The 17084-nt window shown below is 55.4% G+C and overlaps 1 protein-coding gene across 2 annotated transcripts in view; it reads left to right on the top strand.

The window, feature by feature from the left end:
- Window positions 1-4399: 4399 nt before the first annotated feature.
- LHX6 (LIM homeobox 6) overlaps window positions 4400-17084 on the top strand; it is a 49143-nt gene continuing 36458 nt past the window's right edge. For both annotated transcript variants that reach the window (XM_039911798.1, XM_029063731.2), the window contains exons 1-3: window positions 4400-4549; window positions 5125-5310; window positions 5989-6110. In XM_039911798.1, coding sequence (XP_039767732.1) covers window positions 4481-4549; window positions 5125-5310; window positions 5989-6110 — 377 coding nt within the window. In that variant the 5' untranslated portion in view covers window positions 4400-4480. The remainder of the gene's footprint in view (window positions 4550-5124; window positions 5311-5988; window positions 6111-17084) is intronic.

Genomic DNA, 17084 nt, shown 5'->3' with positions numbered 1-17084 from the left:
GTGTTGAGGGCATCAATCTGGTCATCAAGGGAAGTTAGTTTGGGTACCGATACTAAATGGGGCATATTGACTTGAGAAAATAGGATGGGATCAAAACATCAGAGGTCTCTGAGGGGGAATATTTCAGAATTGTGAGAAGGAGATATATGGGATAAAAGGCAAGTGAAGAGGTTGTGGTCAGGGAGAGGGATTTCAGAGTTGGCGAGGGTAGAGGTTGTATTATCATTATCATCATCGATCATATTTATTATAACGATAATAATGGCATTTGTTAAGCTCTTACTATGTACAAAGCACTGCTCTAAGCGCTGGGAGGGGTACAAGGTAATCAGGTTGTCCCACATGGGGCTCACAATCTTAATCCCCATTTTACAGATGAAGTAATTGAGGCACCGAGAAGTGAAGTGACTTGCCCAAAGTCACACAGCTGATAAGTGGTGGAGCCGGGATTAGAACCCATGACCTCTGACTCCCAAGCCCGGGCTCTTTCCACTGAGCCACGCTGTTCCTTATTGAGCCTTTACTATGTGCAGACCACTGTATTAACTGCTTGGGAAAGAACAGTACAACAGAGTTGATAGACACATTCCCTGTCCCTAAAAAGATCACATTCTAGAAGGGGAGACAGACATTAATATGAATTATACAGTAACGAGAGATGATGAGATTGAATGTGTATCTAAATTGGTAAGCGGGCAAGCTGGGGTGGAGCAGAAGGTTAGTGGAGTTGAGGAGCGATAGAAAGTGGGCAGTGGGAGGGTCGTCAGGAACCTCTATGTGGATATTGAACTCCCCAAAGATGGAGATGGAGAAAGAGGAATGGAGATGGAGAAAGAGAGAAGGAATGTGAGAAAGGGATCAAAAATCATTTTTAAAAAAGTTTGAGGTGGGGCCTGGGAGTGGTGGATGACCATGACTAGTATCTGGAGTGGATAGTAGAGGCAGACCCTATGGACTTTGAAGGAAGGGAAAGAGAGGGATGGGGAAGGTTGATTGGTGTGAAAGTGGGATTCCCTGTCCATGGGAGTGAGTGTGCTTGCATCTGATTCTGTATCCATTTGAAAGTGAGTGTGCCTGCAGCTGATCCTCGATCTACATAAGTGTGAGTATGCCTGAATTTGATACCATGTGTATATGAGTGTGAGCTCCTTCCCTGTGTGTAGATGCCTAACTATTTTTAATGGTTAAGCACTTAAGGTGTACCAGGCACCTAACTAAGCACTGCGGTAGATATAAGGTGATTAGGTTGGACACAGTCCCTATCCCACATGGGATTCATAGTCTTATTCCCCATTTTACAGAAAAGTTAAGTGACTCGCCCAGGGTCACACAGCAGACAAGTGGCAGAGCTGGGAGTTGAACCCAGGTCCCCTGACCATGTTAATCTGGGGTGGGGGTGGGGGCGGGGGGAGTATACAGTATATGCAGTATATAGGTTTGAATATACAGTATGTGAAATTCTGTCCATTTTTGTGCATTTCTGAGTTTGTGCTCTTTGTGACTATGCAGATGTAGGAGTGTCTCGAGTATATTCATTCACTCACTCATATATATTGAGCACTTACTGGGTGCAGTGCACTGTGCTAAGTGCTTGGAAGAGTACAATACAACAATAAACAGACAAATTCTCTGCCCACAATGAGCTTACAGTCCAGAGGGGGAGACGGACATTAATATAAAAAAAATACATTCCAGATATGTACATAAGTGCTGGGGGATGGGAGGGGACATTCATTCATTCATTCAATCATATTTACTGAATGCTTACTGTGCGCTAAGCACTGTACTAAGCGCTTGGGAGAGTACGATATGTCAATGAACAGACACATTCCCTGCCCTCAATTCATGCACATGAATGAATATATTTATGTCAGTGGAGTTGTCCCTGTGGGCAGGGAATGTGTCAGTTTAGTGTTGTACTGTACTCTCCCTAGCACTCAGTACAGAGCTCTGCACACGGTAAGAGCTCAAAAATACAATTGACTAGTATGTTTGAATGTATGTCATTGAATAAGTATGTGTGGATGCCAGTATATTATTGCCTGTGGATGTCAAAGTGTTTCTTTGGGTGAGTGTGTCAGTGTTTGCGAATATGCTAATGCATCATCAGGTTTCAATGTCAGTGTGTGTCAAAGAGTGTTAGTGTGTATGTCAGTGTGTCAATATATTTGCCAGTGTATGTGTGTCAGTGTGTGAGGATGGATGTACATGTGTATAATGTGGGAGTGGGTGTGGGCCTGTGGGTGTGTGTCAGCGTGTCTCCTTTCTCTCTGAACAAGGATTGGCCACAAATGACTCATCTTGAACTGAGCGGGATTTGAGCTGCAGCCTAGCCGCAGTTTGGGGGGGTGGGGGGAGGTGGAAGGGGAGGAGGAGGAGGGAGAAGAAGAAGAAGAGAGAGGAAGAAGAGGAAGAAAAAGAGGAGGAGGAGGAGGGAGAAGAAGAGGGAGGAGGAAAAAAAAAGGAGGAGGAGAAGGAGAAAGAGGAGGGAGACAAAGAAGAGGAGGAAGGACAAGAGGAGTAAGGAGAAGAGGGAGGAGGGGAAGGGGAGAAAGGAAAGGGGGGAAGAAGAGGAGGAAAAGGGTCAAGGGGATGAGAAAGAGAGAAAAGGGGGAAGAAGAGGAGTAGAGGGAAGGAGAAAAGGGAAGGGGAGGAAGAAGAAGAAGAGGAGGAAGAGGAGGAGGAAAGAAGGGAAAGACGAGGAGGAGGGTGATCACAAGAAGGAGGAGGGAGAGCCCTAGAAGGAGGAGGGGGAAGAAGGGACAGTGGTGGAGGAAGGGCTGGGGGAGGAGGGAAGAAGAAGAGGAGGAGGAGGAGGGCGAGAAGTTTGTTGGGACCATACTTGTGAGGTCGGGGGTGGGCGGGGGCTCTGCGAAGGGGGCCCTGGCGGGGCTGGCTCTCCTCTCCCATCCTCCTCCTCCTCCTCCTCCTCTCTCCCATCCTCCTCCTCCTCCTCTGCCGTCCGAGGTTTCCCGTCGGTGGTCTCCCGGGGTGTCCGGTTGCGGGGCGCGCCTTGGGCCTCCGGTGGCCGTCCCGTGCGCCTCGGGTGGGCGTCGGCCTGTCCGGCCTGTCCGGACCCCCCCGGGCCCCCCCATGTACTGGAAGCAGGAGAGCGGCGGGCCGGCGCCCGGGGGAGGCCGGCTCCCGTCCGAAGGGCTGGCGGCCGACAAGGTGAGCTGCCCGGTGGCCGGAGCCGGTCCCCGGGCCCTGGGGAAGGGGCCTCCACACCCGGACGGTCCCGTCCCCTCTCCTCCCTCCAGACCCGGGTCGGGTCAGGGCACCTGGGGCGGGGGGGCAGGTCCCCGGGTCCGCAGGGCCGGGGGAGACGAGGAGAGGCCGGACACCGGGGTCCTCGTCGGGGCCCGCGGCTCCGGGAGCGCAATCCGGGACGGGGGAAACCCAGGAGCCCGGGCTGGGCGGGGGAGGGGAAAGGGAAAGGGGGAGGCGGGGAGGGGGGAGAGAAAAAAAGAGGGGAGGGGGGAAAAAAGGCAAACATTATGCAAATGTTTGAGGAATTTCTCAAAAAGCGATTTAGCAAAGACACAAGCAAATCAGGAGGAGGAGAGGTCGGTATTGTCTGAATGAATAGGGTCTTAATAACCGAAAATGCGCCGAGGCTCGGTGGAGATGCCGCGCGATGAATTCCAAAATCGCTGCCCCTTCGGAGCTTTAAATATCAGCTGCGGGCGCATTTGGGGGGTGGGGAGGGGGATGGAGGGGGTGTTTTCTTCTTCTTTTTCTGTTTTTCTTTGCTTTTTCATTTTTCTCCCCCCTCCCTTCCCCCCCTTCTCTCCCCCTCAACGAGTCCTGGACCCCGAGTGAGGTTGGGCTTGAATCGCGGACCATTCGCTGCAGCCGCCACTTTACGGTGGGCTTAGGGGTGGGGGAGGGAGGGGGCTGAGATTTAGATTTTCATTTTTGTTGTTCGCTTTTTTCTTTATTTTTCTCCTTCTTCTTTTTTGCGTGTTATGTGGGGAGGTCGAGAGAGAGAGAGGGGGAGACAGAAAGAGTGTGAGAGAGAGGAGAGAGAAGAGAGTGAAAATTTTCGATTTTTAATTACTACCATTAAAAAATCAAATTTGCAATTCTTTGGGTGGCCTGATGGATTTTTCTGATTGACAGCTGGAATTGACACTCTGGATACCTCTTATCTTGGGCATTTACGACAATTTCTAATTGCAGGTAGTTTGTGGTTTTCAGCGCCTTGGATTGCAAGGGAACTGAGCGATTACTTCAAGAGCCATGGGTTAAGTGCAGGGAGGGAAGGGGGAAAAAAAAATTTTTTTTCAATCCAAATTCAAATTGCTTCATTAGAGAGACACCGCTTTTGTGGGGAAGGGTTTAAATGCCCACTAGAAAGTTCTTATTTATTGTTTTGCGCTGGTTTATATAGGGCGCAGCAAGCGTCGCCGACCACAGCCCCGGCGCAGGCTCCCGGCGCCAGCTCTCCGCTCAGCCTCTCGCTCTCTCCCCAAAGGTGATGGCCCAGCCCGGCCCCGGCTGTAAGGCGAGTTCCCGCTGCCTCGATGGCACCACTCCGTCCAGCATGGTAAGCCCGGCCTCCCCATCCTTCCCACCCGCCTCTCCTCCATCGCGTTTCCGCGGCCCGGTCTCATTTCACTGCGCCCCGGTCCTGAATTCGTTGGGGCCGCGATCCTGATTTCGTTCACTCAACCGTATTTATTGAGCGCTTACTGTGTGCAGAGCACTGTACGAAGCGCTTACTTTCGTCGGGACTCCCATCCTGATTTCGTTGGGGCCCCGGTCCTGATTTCGTTGGGGCCCCGGTCCTCATTTCGTTGGGGTCCCGCCCTGATTTCGTTGGGGTCCCGGTCCTGATTTCGTTGGGACCCTGGCCTGATTTCGTTGGGCCCCCGGCCTGATTTCGAGCGCGCGTCATTGGGCAGGGATGGTCTCTCTCTGTTGCCGAATTTGTCCGTTCCAAGCGCTTAGTCCAGTGCTCTGCACATAATGAGCGCTCAGTAAATACTATTGAGTGAATGGATGAATGATTTCGTTGGGAGGGTCACCGGAGCCGCCCCTCACCCCCGTCCTGAGGGAATCCCGACCGACCTGTCCAGGCGAGGGTGACACTTGGCCCCAGCTGCCCTCCTTCCCTCGCAGGCTCAGCCCGACGGCGAGCCCCTGGCCGGGGCCCTGGACAAGGACGAGGCCCGCTCGTCCCCCAGCACGCCCAGCACCCCGTCCGTCTGCTCGCCGCCCTCCGCCGCCTCCTCCTCCGGGCCGGCCGCCGGCAAGAACATCTGCTCCAGCTGCGGCCTCGAGATCCTCGACCGATACCTGCTCAAGGTGAGAGCCCGGGCCGGGACACCCGGGCCCCGCCGCCCCTCTCCGCTCGCCCCCGTCTCCCCCCTGACAAATAACGCACTTCGGGGTCCCGGATCCCCCGAGCGCAGGGCACAGGGAGTAGGGCTCCGGGCGCAGGGAGCAGGGAGCAGGGCACAGGGCACGGGGCGCAGGGCGCAGAGCGCAAAGCGCAGGGCGCATGGTACAGGGCGCAGAGCACAGGCCCAGGGCACAGGGCTCAGGGCGCAGGGAACAGGACTAATGACAAGAAGCATAGCACAGGCCGCAGCGCGCAGATCACAGGGCTCAGGGCGCAGGGCTCAGGGCACAGGATAGCACAGGATGCAGGGCTGTAGAGCGCAGAGTGCAGATCACAGGGGGCAGGGCACAGGACGCGTGGCTCAGGGCGCAGAGCGCAGAGCGCAGAGCACAGGGGGCAGGGCACAGAGTTCAGGGCACAGGATGCAGGGCACAGGACGCAGAGCGCAGAGCACGGGGGGCAGGGCACAGGGCTCAGGGCGCAGAGCTCAGGGCGCAGGGAGCAGGGAGCAGGGCACGGCACCGTCCGTCCGGCTGGCCGGGGCCGGGGTGAGGGCGCCGGTGGCGGGGAGCCTGAGCCCGGAGACCCCGGGCTTCTCGGCTGCCCCTCCGGCCCCGCTGACCGCGGCTCCCCCCCGGCAGGTGAACAACCTGATCTGGCACGTGCGCTGCCTCGAGTGCTCCGTGTGCCGCACATCGCTGCGCCAGCAGAGCAGCTGCTACATCAAGAACAAGGAGATCTTCTGCAAGGTGGACTATTTCAGGTAGGGCGGCCGAGGGTCCCCGGCGTCCGGGGCGGGAGGGACACGCGTCGCCCCGCGTCCCTCGTCCTACCCGGGTCTCCCCCCCCGCTCCGGGACTTAGGGGAAAAAGCCCGGGCTTGGGGGTCAGAGGTCGTGGGTTCCAATCCCGCCTCCGCCAATTGTCAGCTGGGTGACTTTGGGCAAGTCACTTCGCTTCTCTGGGCCTCCGTTCCCTCATCTGGAAAATGGGGAGGAAGACTGTGAGCCCCACGGGGGACAACCTGATGACCTTGTATCTACCCCAGCGCTTAGAACAGCGCTGGGCACATAGGAAGCGCTTAACAAATACCAGCGCTCAATAAATACTATTGAATGAATGAATGAATGAACCTGCCGGGGGTGACGTCATGCGGCCTTGTGACGCCACCGTGACGTCACGGGGAGGGCGCGATGACAGAGAAGGCACGTGGACCGGTTCTAGGGATTTCCCCCCCAAAGCCGGTCGGCGGGGACCCAGGCGTTCTCGCCCACCGGGGAGGAGGGGGCGGGTGCCAGCTAGAGAAGCAGCTTGGATTAGAGAATGAGGACGGGTTTGGGAGGCAGAGGTCGTGGGGTCTAATCCCGCCTCCGCCACTTGTCAGCTTGGGTGACTTTGGGCAAGTCCCTTTCTCTTCTTTAGGCCTCAGTTTCCCCCGTCTGTAAAATGGAGATTAAGACTGGGAGCCCCACGTGGGACGACCCGATAACCTTGTATCCACCCTAGGGCTCAGAACAGTGCTTGGCACATAGTAACGCGTGGGACGACCCGGTAACTTGGCATCCACCCTAGCGCTCACAACAGTGCTTGGCACGTAGTAAGAGCTTAACAAAAAACCATCATTGCTATTATTATTATTACTGTATAGGCGTCGGGCTCATCGCCGGCGTGCGAGTCCGGTAGGGGAAGCCCGGTGGACCTGGGTCCGGAGCAGGAGGGGAGAGGGTGGGCGGACCTGTTCCCCGGACCTGCCCCGACAGCGCTGCGGCTCCCTCTCCTCCTTCACCGTCCCCACCGGGCCAGGCCCGGTCAGGGTTAGCCTCACCCCTGTCTCCGAGCAGTCCAGCCGCCAGTTCACACAGAATCTCCCCCGGACCATTCTGTCCTCTGCGCCTGGACCCAGGCTTTCCCAAGCCGGGCTGGGGCCCCGTTACTCGGCGGGAGAGACCCCGCAGCCCCTCGCCTCGACCCTCTCCCCTCCCTCTCCCCCGGGGTTCGGGGACAGAGAGGGATTGGAGCTCAGAAAAAGGCGTGGAGGGGCGTGAGCGTGTCTTGGGGACAATGTCCTGAAGGGGGTGAAGGGAGGACTATGCCCTTGGGATAGAAAAGGTGGGAAAGAATACAACCTTGAGCTTCCCTCCACCTCCACCCCACCCTCCTCAAGTAACCTACTGGGCACAGCAGTCCTGACTCCAGGGAGCTGGGAACCTTGTTCCTGGGCTGATTATTGAGTGGCCACTGGGAAAGGATGAGTCTCAGAACTCAGGGCAGACGATCGTTTTTTATTTGTCTCTTGCCTGCTGCCAGCCCAGCTTTGTCCCCAACCCTGCTGACCCCAGCTCAGCTTTGTTGTCCTGTTGTCCCCATCCCTACCGTCCCCAGCTCTGTCTCCAACCCTACTGTCCCCAGCCCCACTGTCTCGTTTACCTTTTCCTATGAACAGGGTCTGCAGGCCAGAATACTTAGAAACCGCAGGGTAGGTTTAGGGGAGACCAAAAGCTGGTTACTTAGGGCTGGCAGAGCCGGGACCTCTGGCCATTTCTCACTCCCATCCCAGAATGGAGACAGTCTTCCTGGGTCTTCTTTAGGATGGGATGATTTTGTGGGCCGGGGGTCTCCAGTGGAGAGATGAGGGGGCTTGGTCTGACCTGGCTCACCCTCTCTTTCTCCCTTCTCTTTTTCTTGTAGGTCAATTTTTTTTGGTGGAGTGTCTCATGCTGCCCAATTCTGAGGGCTTGGGGTTCCCAGAGTCACCCCGCTATCGATTGGATCTTTCTTTGTAAAGCTCAGGGATCAGGGAGTTGACTCAAACCCATTCATTTATGGGTTTTGATCAGAGGGCTTGGCTGTTGGAAACCTCTTCTTGCCCAATTTAAAACAAGCTCCTTTTAAAGTTGGGCACCGCTTGGGACTTTTGAGCAGATAAGTCTCATAAGAGGAGATGGAGCCTGGGAGAGAGGGCACCCGCCTGCTTCTCCTGCTCTCTGACCCTTTTGAAATTCCTATTTCCCCAGCGTTAACCCTCAGAAGCATTAACACTCTGTGAAAGTCCCTCTTGACTGCCAGCCCTGCCTAGGGTTGTTGGATAGGGGAGTGGTGGGAAGAGCGCCCTGCCCCTCTCCTGCTCCCCTGGCCAGAGCTGGGAGGGCCAGGGATCTGATGTTGGCCATGTTTCCAACACGCTGGAAACTTGGATTAATGACTCATGTCAGGCCTTTGTGTATGTTAGGAAGCATGTGGGAGTGCATGCATGTGTGTGCAGGTGTGTGCATATTTCCAACATTCTACGAAACTTGGATTATTGACTGAGGTTGGGCCGCTGTGTGTCAGGGACCATGTGGGAGTGTGTGCATGTGTGTGCATTTGAGCACATTCAGAGGCAGAAGTGAGAAGGGGAGCTGAGCGTAGTTGATTAAATTTGGTATTCCAGGTTCTGGTTCATAGAAATGGTGGTTTAACTGGAACAGATCCTGAGTTGTGGCCGAGGTGAGGGTGAAGGTGGAACTCTGTGGTCTGCTGCAGGTGACTTGTGGCTTCCCCCCCAGGGGAACATGGACCATGGAAGGAGAAAACCTCAGTCCTCCCTTGGGACTGGGACAAGGGAATGCTCTGGTTGGAGATGGAAAAATCCAGGCCAAGGAAGGATTCAGTGATTTAAACTTTTCACATCTGAGATGTGGGCATGGTGCTGGGCATGTGTTGTGGGGTCGGGTTGGTGCGTGGAAGGGGGAATGTCACCTACCTCTGCTGTCCCTACTCTGAGGAGGGGGTTGGAATGTCTGTAGGGCTCAGATAGTTTTCAGGGCTGTGACCCCTTCTCCCCTTCCCCCCTCCCCCACCCCATCACATGTCTGCGGATTTTTGTGGGCAGGGAACATGTCTACCATTTCTGTTCTATTGTACTCGCCTAAATGCTTCGTTCAGTGCTCTGCACACAATAAGCATTCAATAATTTGACTGATTGATTTATCTTTCCATCTGCTCTGCTTTGGAACCTGCCTTTTTGGAGTTAAAGGGTATGACAGGAGATTGAATTGTGGAGTTTAGGCCACTCTCTCTCCATCAATCAATTCATATTTATTGACCGCTTATGGTGTGCCGAGTTGGTAGACAATGTCCTTGCCCTTAATGAGCTTACAGTCTTCGGAGCCCCAAGTCCTCAGATCTTTCTGTAGCCCCCAACTGTCAAGGCTGTGGTATCTCCTCAGGGGCTAGCCAGGGGAAGGCAACAATCTGTGACTGCTTCTGACTCTAAGGTCAGAAAGCGGAGCAGAAAGGGATGAGGCCAGGTGAGATGGGGAATGGGGAGAGTGCCCAAATGTCTGATTTTAATTTTTTTCCACAGGTGTCTCTGTAACTGGCTAGGGACATTGACCCCGGTTTCTGAATCTGGTTATTTTGGTCTTGCAGATAGGTCTTGCACGTGCCCTAGTCCAGGAGCAACGGTTAGCAGGCTAGTTGGGTAGAATGCCAATATAGTTTATGGCTCTCTTGGCGTCTCCCAGGTTGGAGGCGCTTGAGAGCACGATGGTCTTGAGAGAAAAAGGAAATCTGAATGGCTTGTTTCTGGAATGTCTCTGCAGGGTTGACGCAGGGCTTTTCCCTTCTCCCCTACCACTCCCCGGCCTCCCTCCTGGCTCCCAATATTTCTGGTGGGTCCTAGGATCGGGGTTCTGGCTTCAGGGCGTTCCCTCGGGAAGTGTCTTGGGCCCCGTGCACCCTTTTTCTCATGCTGTGACACAGCCCCAGTTTATTGACTTTCAGGGCCTGGTGCTGAGCGTTTTGTGCCAGAGTAGCTTCTCCACGCAGGAAGGAGCAGGGGCAGTCGAGCTGGCTGAGGACTGGATTTTCTTCCTTTGTTCATGTTGCCATTGGGGTTTCTCTCCTGCCAGCCGCTCCGGGTTGTGCACATTTCCAGAGGTGGCAGGTGATGGGCAACGTTTTAGTCATTAAAGTAAACACTGTGGGTTCATTTGATTTGAGCTAGTCGAAACTCTCTCTGCATCACCGGTTAACCAAACCCTCCAGCAAGCGCAGGCTCACTGAGGGAAGACTGGAGAGTTAAGGCCGGGGTTGAACGTGACAGCCGAGCTGAGCATCCCTTTCCCTTTCTCCAACCCAGACGATAGGCACACCATGAGGGAGATTTCCCCAAGAAGCAGAGAGAATATCCACCAGTCATAGCTCGAGCAGGCGAGCCCCTGCTTTGCCCCCTGCATAGCCACACCATCTTTTAGTCATTCGAGTCATCATCGGTTTGACTGTGTTAGGTGGCATCTCACATGCCGGTGAATATATTTTCCTGACAACCAGGTAGCTGTCCAATAACGCTTATGGCAAGCAGGGGAGGTTAAAAAAAATGTAGTCTGAAATTAGCTTCCCAGTGCTGCATTGATTGGAGTTGCATGATAAAATAATGTTACATTGGATTTCCGGTGAACCACAGTAGTGGAAGCACCCCCTCCCCCCTTCTGTGTGTGGGAGGGCTGGACTGAGACAAAGGCATTTATATTTTATTTGGAAAAAATTCTGCGTCCCAGAGTCTTCTGCTCCTGAGCCCCCTTGCCCCGGGGGACCCTGGATCAGCTACAAATTCTGCTCTAAGTACAGTCCACAGCGATACACTCCCAATTGGCCCCCTTTCCTGCCCTCTTGGCATTTTGGGGGAGGGGAGCTTTAAAAATAAGGAATTCAACAAAAAAATGAGTTCCTCTTTTTGCCCTATCCGACCTGAGAACTAGCCACTGATTCACTCACCCACGATTAATATCAGAATAGTGTTAAAGAATGTAGATTCCATGCCTTCTGGAACTTGGGTAATAAGATGGGGATGCAGCCTGGTAAATTTCGGTACTTATTTTCAGGTCTGGATTAAGGGAGCTCCACCAGGAAAGAGCTAGGTTTTGCCTTTTGTTCTGCCGGCTGCTGCCCCACAGGGATTCTCTCCCCTGGGTGGTCACCTCCGGGGGGAAGAGCAGTGGGAGAGAATCAATCAATGGTATTTACTGAGCACTTACTGTGTACAGAGCACTGTACTAAACACTTGGGGGAGTACACTATAACAGAGTTGGTAGATTCCCTGCAGATAGGAGGATGGCACACGGGGGATCAGGAGGAGCTACAGAGAGGCAAGTCTGATGGAGGCTTCTGCTGGGCTAATGCCCAGCTGGTGCTCAGTATAAGAGGAGGTGCATTTGGTTAGGTTGGCGGTTGAGGACAGAGAATGCCGGGGAGAGCAGAGAGAGAGAATCCAGGGAATTGCATAATCTCACTCTTTTGGCGAACTGCACTGGCCGAGGAGCATAACGGCTGGGGACAAATCTTTCTCTTAAAACATTTATTTGAATCAGGCGTTGGCTGGTTTTCTCACCTATTTCATTGGGTTCCATCTCCCCCTTTCTGCCCCCTGCCTCCTGGATCTAACAGACCCTTTCACTAGAATACCCCTCTGCCCCCACCCCATTGTTCCTATTCCCAGGGTAGATTAAACACTAGAGTGGAGGATGAGGGGAGGAGGAAGGGAGACAGGCAGCTCACTGGAGGTCACCGGAGTCCCAGTTTCATATCCAGCCTGGCTCATGCTGTTTCAAGGAGGCTTGCACTATTGAGTTATGTGGGGAGCAAATGCAGGGCTGTAGTTTTATTATAAAGATAAAGATGGCTTGACTTTAAAAAACCACACATCTAATTTGCATTTCATCTGTATATGGCTTGCATGATTATTTACTATTTCTTCAGCCCCCATCTTCCCTCCTCCTCCCACCATGTCTGCTGTATTTAATTGGACTGGGCTCAAATTAGGAAAAAAAAAAACAACAACCAACTTTCATTTGGGCTCAACCTAGGATCACCACGCTGGGATTTACAATCCTAGGCGATGGTGGAAAAGGAATCAAAGGGAGCTCTGCCCTGAGCAGTGAGCTGCCAGGGAGAAGCTGACAGCCTGTTGAAGGGACGTTTACTTTTTTTGACCTGAGTGAGAGAAGATTTCCTCTCCAGTTAATCCACAGTCAAGAATTCCCGAAGGGGCTGAAACGTTCCTGCTAATCAGGTAATATTACTACTACTACTAATAATACTAATTGTGGTATTTGTTAAGTGCTTACTATATGCCAGGTACTGTTCTAAGCCTTGGGGTGTATACAAGCAAATCAGGTTGGACACAGTCCCTGTCCCACATGAGGCTCAGTCTTAATCCCCTTTTTACAGCTGAGGTAACTGAGGCCCAGAATTGAAGTGATTTGCCCAAGGTCACACAGCAGAGTCCGGATTAGAACCCAGGTCCTTCTGACTCCCAGGTGCAGACTCTTTCAGGCCACACTGCTTCTCCTTGCGCCAAGTTGCCCCTTCCCTCACTTCCTGTCCACCCTCACTAATTCCCCCCCACCTCCCACTGGGCTCTGGGATCCTTGAACTGGGCTCCTTGAAATGGATGAGAGGTTTTGATCTTCTGGGAGGTACAGTCTGCCTAGCTTATGCCTTCCACCCTCGATTTCTCAAGATCATCTCGGTTCTGTTTCTTCCTGGGGCTTTCTTTCCTTCCCAGCTTGTCACAGATTCTGCCTTTTCTGAGCCCCACCCTCCCTAACCCTACCTCTCTCCTCCTAGAACCTCAACCCTACCAGTAGGCTGTTCCATGGGGCTAATACAGAAACAAGTTGACCCCTTAGGAGAGTGGCTTGAGGAGATTTTGTCCTAGGGCAGCTTAGAGTTCAAAATCAAGCGTCCTTTCTCCCCTCTCCATCTTCACCCTTAGGTGGCCCACCTCATGGCGGTCTAGTTCATGACGGTTCATCTCAAGGCGATCCATCTCATGACAATCCATATCGTGGCAGTTCGCTTCCTTAGGGCCCGACCTAACCTGTGCCAGACCCCGCTCAGAGCATCCTGGAGAACTACTCCTTGCCCCCTCTAAAATCATCCTCCATTCCCTTCGGCCACTAAGACTCTCTCCACCGATCTGGCCCCTGGCCCCTCCCTGCACTCTCAACATCCGAGGCAGGACTCCTGGGGCTCTGGTACATTAAAGGGGTAAAGCATACCCCCAACCAAGGAAGGCTAGCACCCCGTCCCCCCTTCTTCCCTCCCCTTCCCCAATTAGGGCAGATTTCCAGGCTCCTCCTTTCGCAGATCCCCTCCCCCTTCGAATTCCTTGGGTTGCTCCGCCCCACTATCTCTCCCACCCCCGGGCTCCTTAAAATCCCCTAGTAGGTCGGAGATCCCTCCCCGGGGCTAAGCCCGAGGTAGGCCGTGAGCAGTTCAGGCCGGGACCTCCCAGCCTGCGGAGAGACGGGTCACCCGTTCCGGAGCCCTCTGTAGACGACGCCCCTTGGCCGCAGTCGGGAAGCCGAAGCGGGGAGCAAGACCCCGGCCGTCCCGCCGGGGCTCGGCGAGGCTGAAATCCGGGGGCATCTCGATGGAACCTCGGACAGGCTGCCGTGCTTTTAATAAGAATAACGATGGCATTTGTTCACCGCTCACTATGTGCAAAGCACTGTTCCAAGCGCTGGACCCCATCGGCTGCCGAGACCCCGGTCCCCCCGACACCCCGCACCCTTGTCGGGTCCCAGGCCGCTGCTCACGCCCTCCCGGGGCCCTAGGCCGGACAACAGGTGGAAGCGGGGTTGAATTTTCCGTCCAGAAGCTGCGGCCTCCCGGACAGATCCACAGCCTCGTTGGTTGGGGGAGAAGGTGCCGGGTTCCGGGAGCCTCGGTCCGGGCCAGAAAGTGACGCCCCCTCCCCCGTTCTGCACCGGAGACTGTCACTAGGGATTTTGGTGACCCTGCACCCCCTCTGACGAGGGTGGGGTCGTGGGGGGTCAGCGCACAGAGGAACTATTTGCAGCACTGTCACCCTCTCTCCTTAAACCGCGGGGCCTCTAACTTTCCGGGACCCTCCATCGGAATTGTTCCCCTCGGCTCCCGTTCCATTCCCCTCCCCACCTCCCCCGACCCCCCACGATGCCGGATCGGCTCCAGGGCTCCAGGGCTCCAGGGCTGGGGGTACAACAGCTTAACCCTTCCTCTGCTGGAAAGGGGAACAGGAGAGGTCCAGAGGGCTGGGGAAGGCGGCTGGGGAAAGGGAAATTGAGTCATGTTTCTCCTTCGCTTCATCCCCTCTTTTCCTTCTTTCCATTCTTCTCTCTCTTCTTTCTTCCTTCCTTCTACCCTCCTTTCTACCTTTTCTTCCTCCATTCTTCCCTCTTTTTCCTTCCTTCCTTCTCTCCCCTTTTTCCTTCCTTCCATCCTCCTTTTCTTCCTTCCCTTCCTTCCTCCTTTCTATCTTTCTATCCCCTTTCTATCTTTCCTCCATTCTGCCCTCTCTCTTTCCCTCCTTCCCTTCCTTCCTTTCCTTCCCTCCCTTTCTCTTTTCCTTCCTCCTTTCCTTTCCCTGCCTTTCCTTTTCTTTTCTTTTGTTCCTTCCCTCCTTTCTCCACAGCCGTCACGGACGGTGGCTATTCGCCCCGTTGCCCTCGGCCTGGACGAAAATTCCTCGTCCTCCCTTCCTGGGGGCCGAAGGCGGACGACACTGCCGGCCGCTGGCCTGGTGACCGCAGGGTCCCCAGGGGGATTCATTCATTCATTCATTCATGCATTCATTCAATAGTATTTATTGAGCGCTTACTATGTTCAGAGCACTGTACTAAGCGCTTGGAAAGTACAATTCGGCAACAGATAGAGACAATCCCTGCCCAGTGACGAGCTCACAGACTTCCCGGGGCCCGGGGTGGGCTGCCTTCCTTAGCCGCAGGGTGTGAGGGAGGGGAGGAAGATAAAGGGAGGAGTCTGTCCCCCTCCCTCCAGGGGGTCTTTCCCTCCTCGCCTCCCCCCGACCCAATCACTCCTCTCGGTCGGGGGGTGCATATGTGGGCGAGGTCGCGGCCGCTGAGACGTAGGGGAGGGGCGGGTTATTTCCAGGGGTTGAGGTTTGGGATGGTTTCCCGATTTGGATTTCGTTTCTCTTCCCTGCGCAGTGAGTGGGAAAGGGTCTCGGATGGAGGTGCGGTGCGCCGAGACTTCACACGCCAAGGGCCGGGGGGGAGAGGGAGCTCCTGAGCCTCTATGCCATCCCTTCTCCTGCCCGGGCCGGCCCTGCCCGGCCCAGCCGGGCTCCTGGCTGGAGCCTTTTTTTATTCCCTCCATCCCACTCCGCCTCCACCTTCTCCCCCGGGAGGGCCTTGGGGCTGAGCCGGCGGAGACCGGAGGCCGTCCAGATCCAGGCAGAAAACATTGCGCGGAGCATTGCGGTCCCCTGCGGCAGCAGAGAAGACTCTGCCATCCGCGGAGGCGTTGTCCGGGCGGCTGGGGAGGCGAAGGCGGATTCCCAAATCCCTCTCCGCATCCCCATCGTCCCAGGGTGGGGCGGCGGGCCCTTGTCCCGCCCTGGAGGGGCCTGGGAATGCGAGGGGCTGTGGATTTCGTTCCCTACGGGAATCAGGGACGGATAATGCGGAGACTATCGGGGGCGAAGCGGAGTTTTGGTGACACCTTGACTCGGGCTCTCTCACCTTTCGAGGAGGAGGGCACTGGTCCTGGGCTTTGCCTCAGTTTCCTTGCCGGAAACTCCAGGGGAAATAAAGGGGGAAAGGGAGGGGCCGACCTCGACTCCCCGAATAGGAGGTCGTCTCCGGTTCCGTTTAGTGCGTTGTGGAGAGATGCGGTTTGGAATAGTGCGGGGCGGTTGCGTGCGGTTGCAGATGGAGCGGGTTGGGAAGCTCGTCTCAGTCACTCAATCAGTCAATTGTATTTATTGAGCGCTTACTGTGTGCGGAGCACTATACTAAGCGTTTAGGAGAGTACAATAGTATTTATTGAGCGCTTACTGTGTGCGGAGCACTGTACTAAGCGTTTAGGAGAGTACAATAGAATGATAAAGAGACACGTTCCCTGTCTCGACGCTTTGGGGGCTCGGAGCCAGCCCGAGAGAGTCAGGGCCCTTCCCCGGAGAGTCAACGTCCTTCCCGGGAAAACCAGCGTCCTTCCCGGAAGAGGTAGCGTCCTTCTCGGGAGAGCCAGGGTCCTTCCCGGGAGAGCCAGGGCCCTTCCCGGGAGAACCAGGGTCTTTCCCGAGAGAGCCAGGGTCTTTCCCGAGAGAACCAGGATCCTTCCCGGGAGAACCAGGGTCTTTCCCGAGAGAACCAGGGTCTTTCCCGAGAGAACCAGGATCCTTCCCGGGAGAACCAGGGTCTTTCCCGAGGGAACCAGGGTCCTTCCCGGGAGAACCAAGGTCTTTCCCGAGAGAACCAGGGTCCTTCCTGAGAGACCCAGCGTCCTTCCTGAGAGATCCAGCGTCCTTCCCGGGAGAACCAGCGTCCATCCCGGGAGAACCAGCGTCCATCCCGGGAGATTCCAGGGCGCTTCCCGGGAGAACGGGCTCCCGGGCCTGGAGACCTTCCCCTTCAAGCTCCGGCCGGAGAGGAAGCTGGCTCGGGGGGCGAGAGATTCCACCGAGGGGGGACCCTGGAGGCCCGGGCCCCCTCAAAGTGGTGTCGGGAAGGAGGTACCACCGTGGTTCATTCACCGAAGGCCGGCCGCGCAGCCGAAGCCCCGGCCGGGCCGCACAGGACCGGACACCGGGCTGTGGTCGGAGGGCGGGAGAGGGGGTCCTGGAGTTATTTCGGGGGGTCGTTCTGGGCTGGATCCGGGCTCCACCAGGGGCGGCCCGAGATGTGGGGGCCGAGGCCGGGCCCGATGGGCGAGGGGCATCAGCCAGAGGTCCCCGGAGGCAGCAGAGGGCA

The sequence above is a fragment of the Ornithorhynchus anatinus genome, chromosome 4 (genome assembly GCF_004115215.2).
Source record: "Ornithorhynchus anatinus isolate Pmale09 chromosome 4, mOrnAna1.pri.v4, whole genome shotgun sequence".
NCBI classification, from domain to species: domain Eukaryota; kingdom Metazoa; phylum Chordata; class Mammalia; order Monotremata; family Ornithorhynchidae; genus Ornithorhynchus; species Ornithorhynchus anatinus.
The sequence above is the reverse complement of the archived record's forward strand: the minus strand, read 5'-3'. Positions and strand labels throughout refer to the sequence as shown.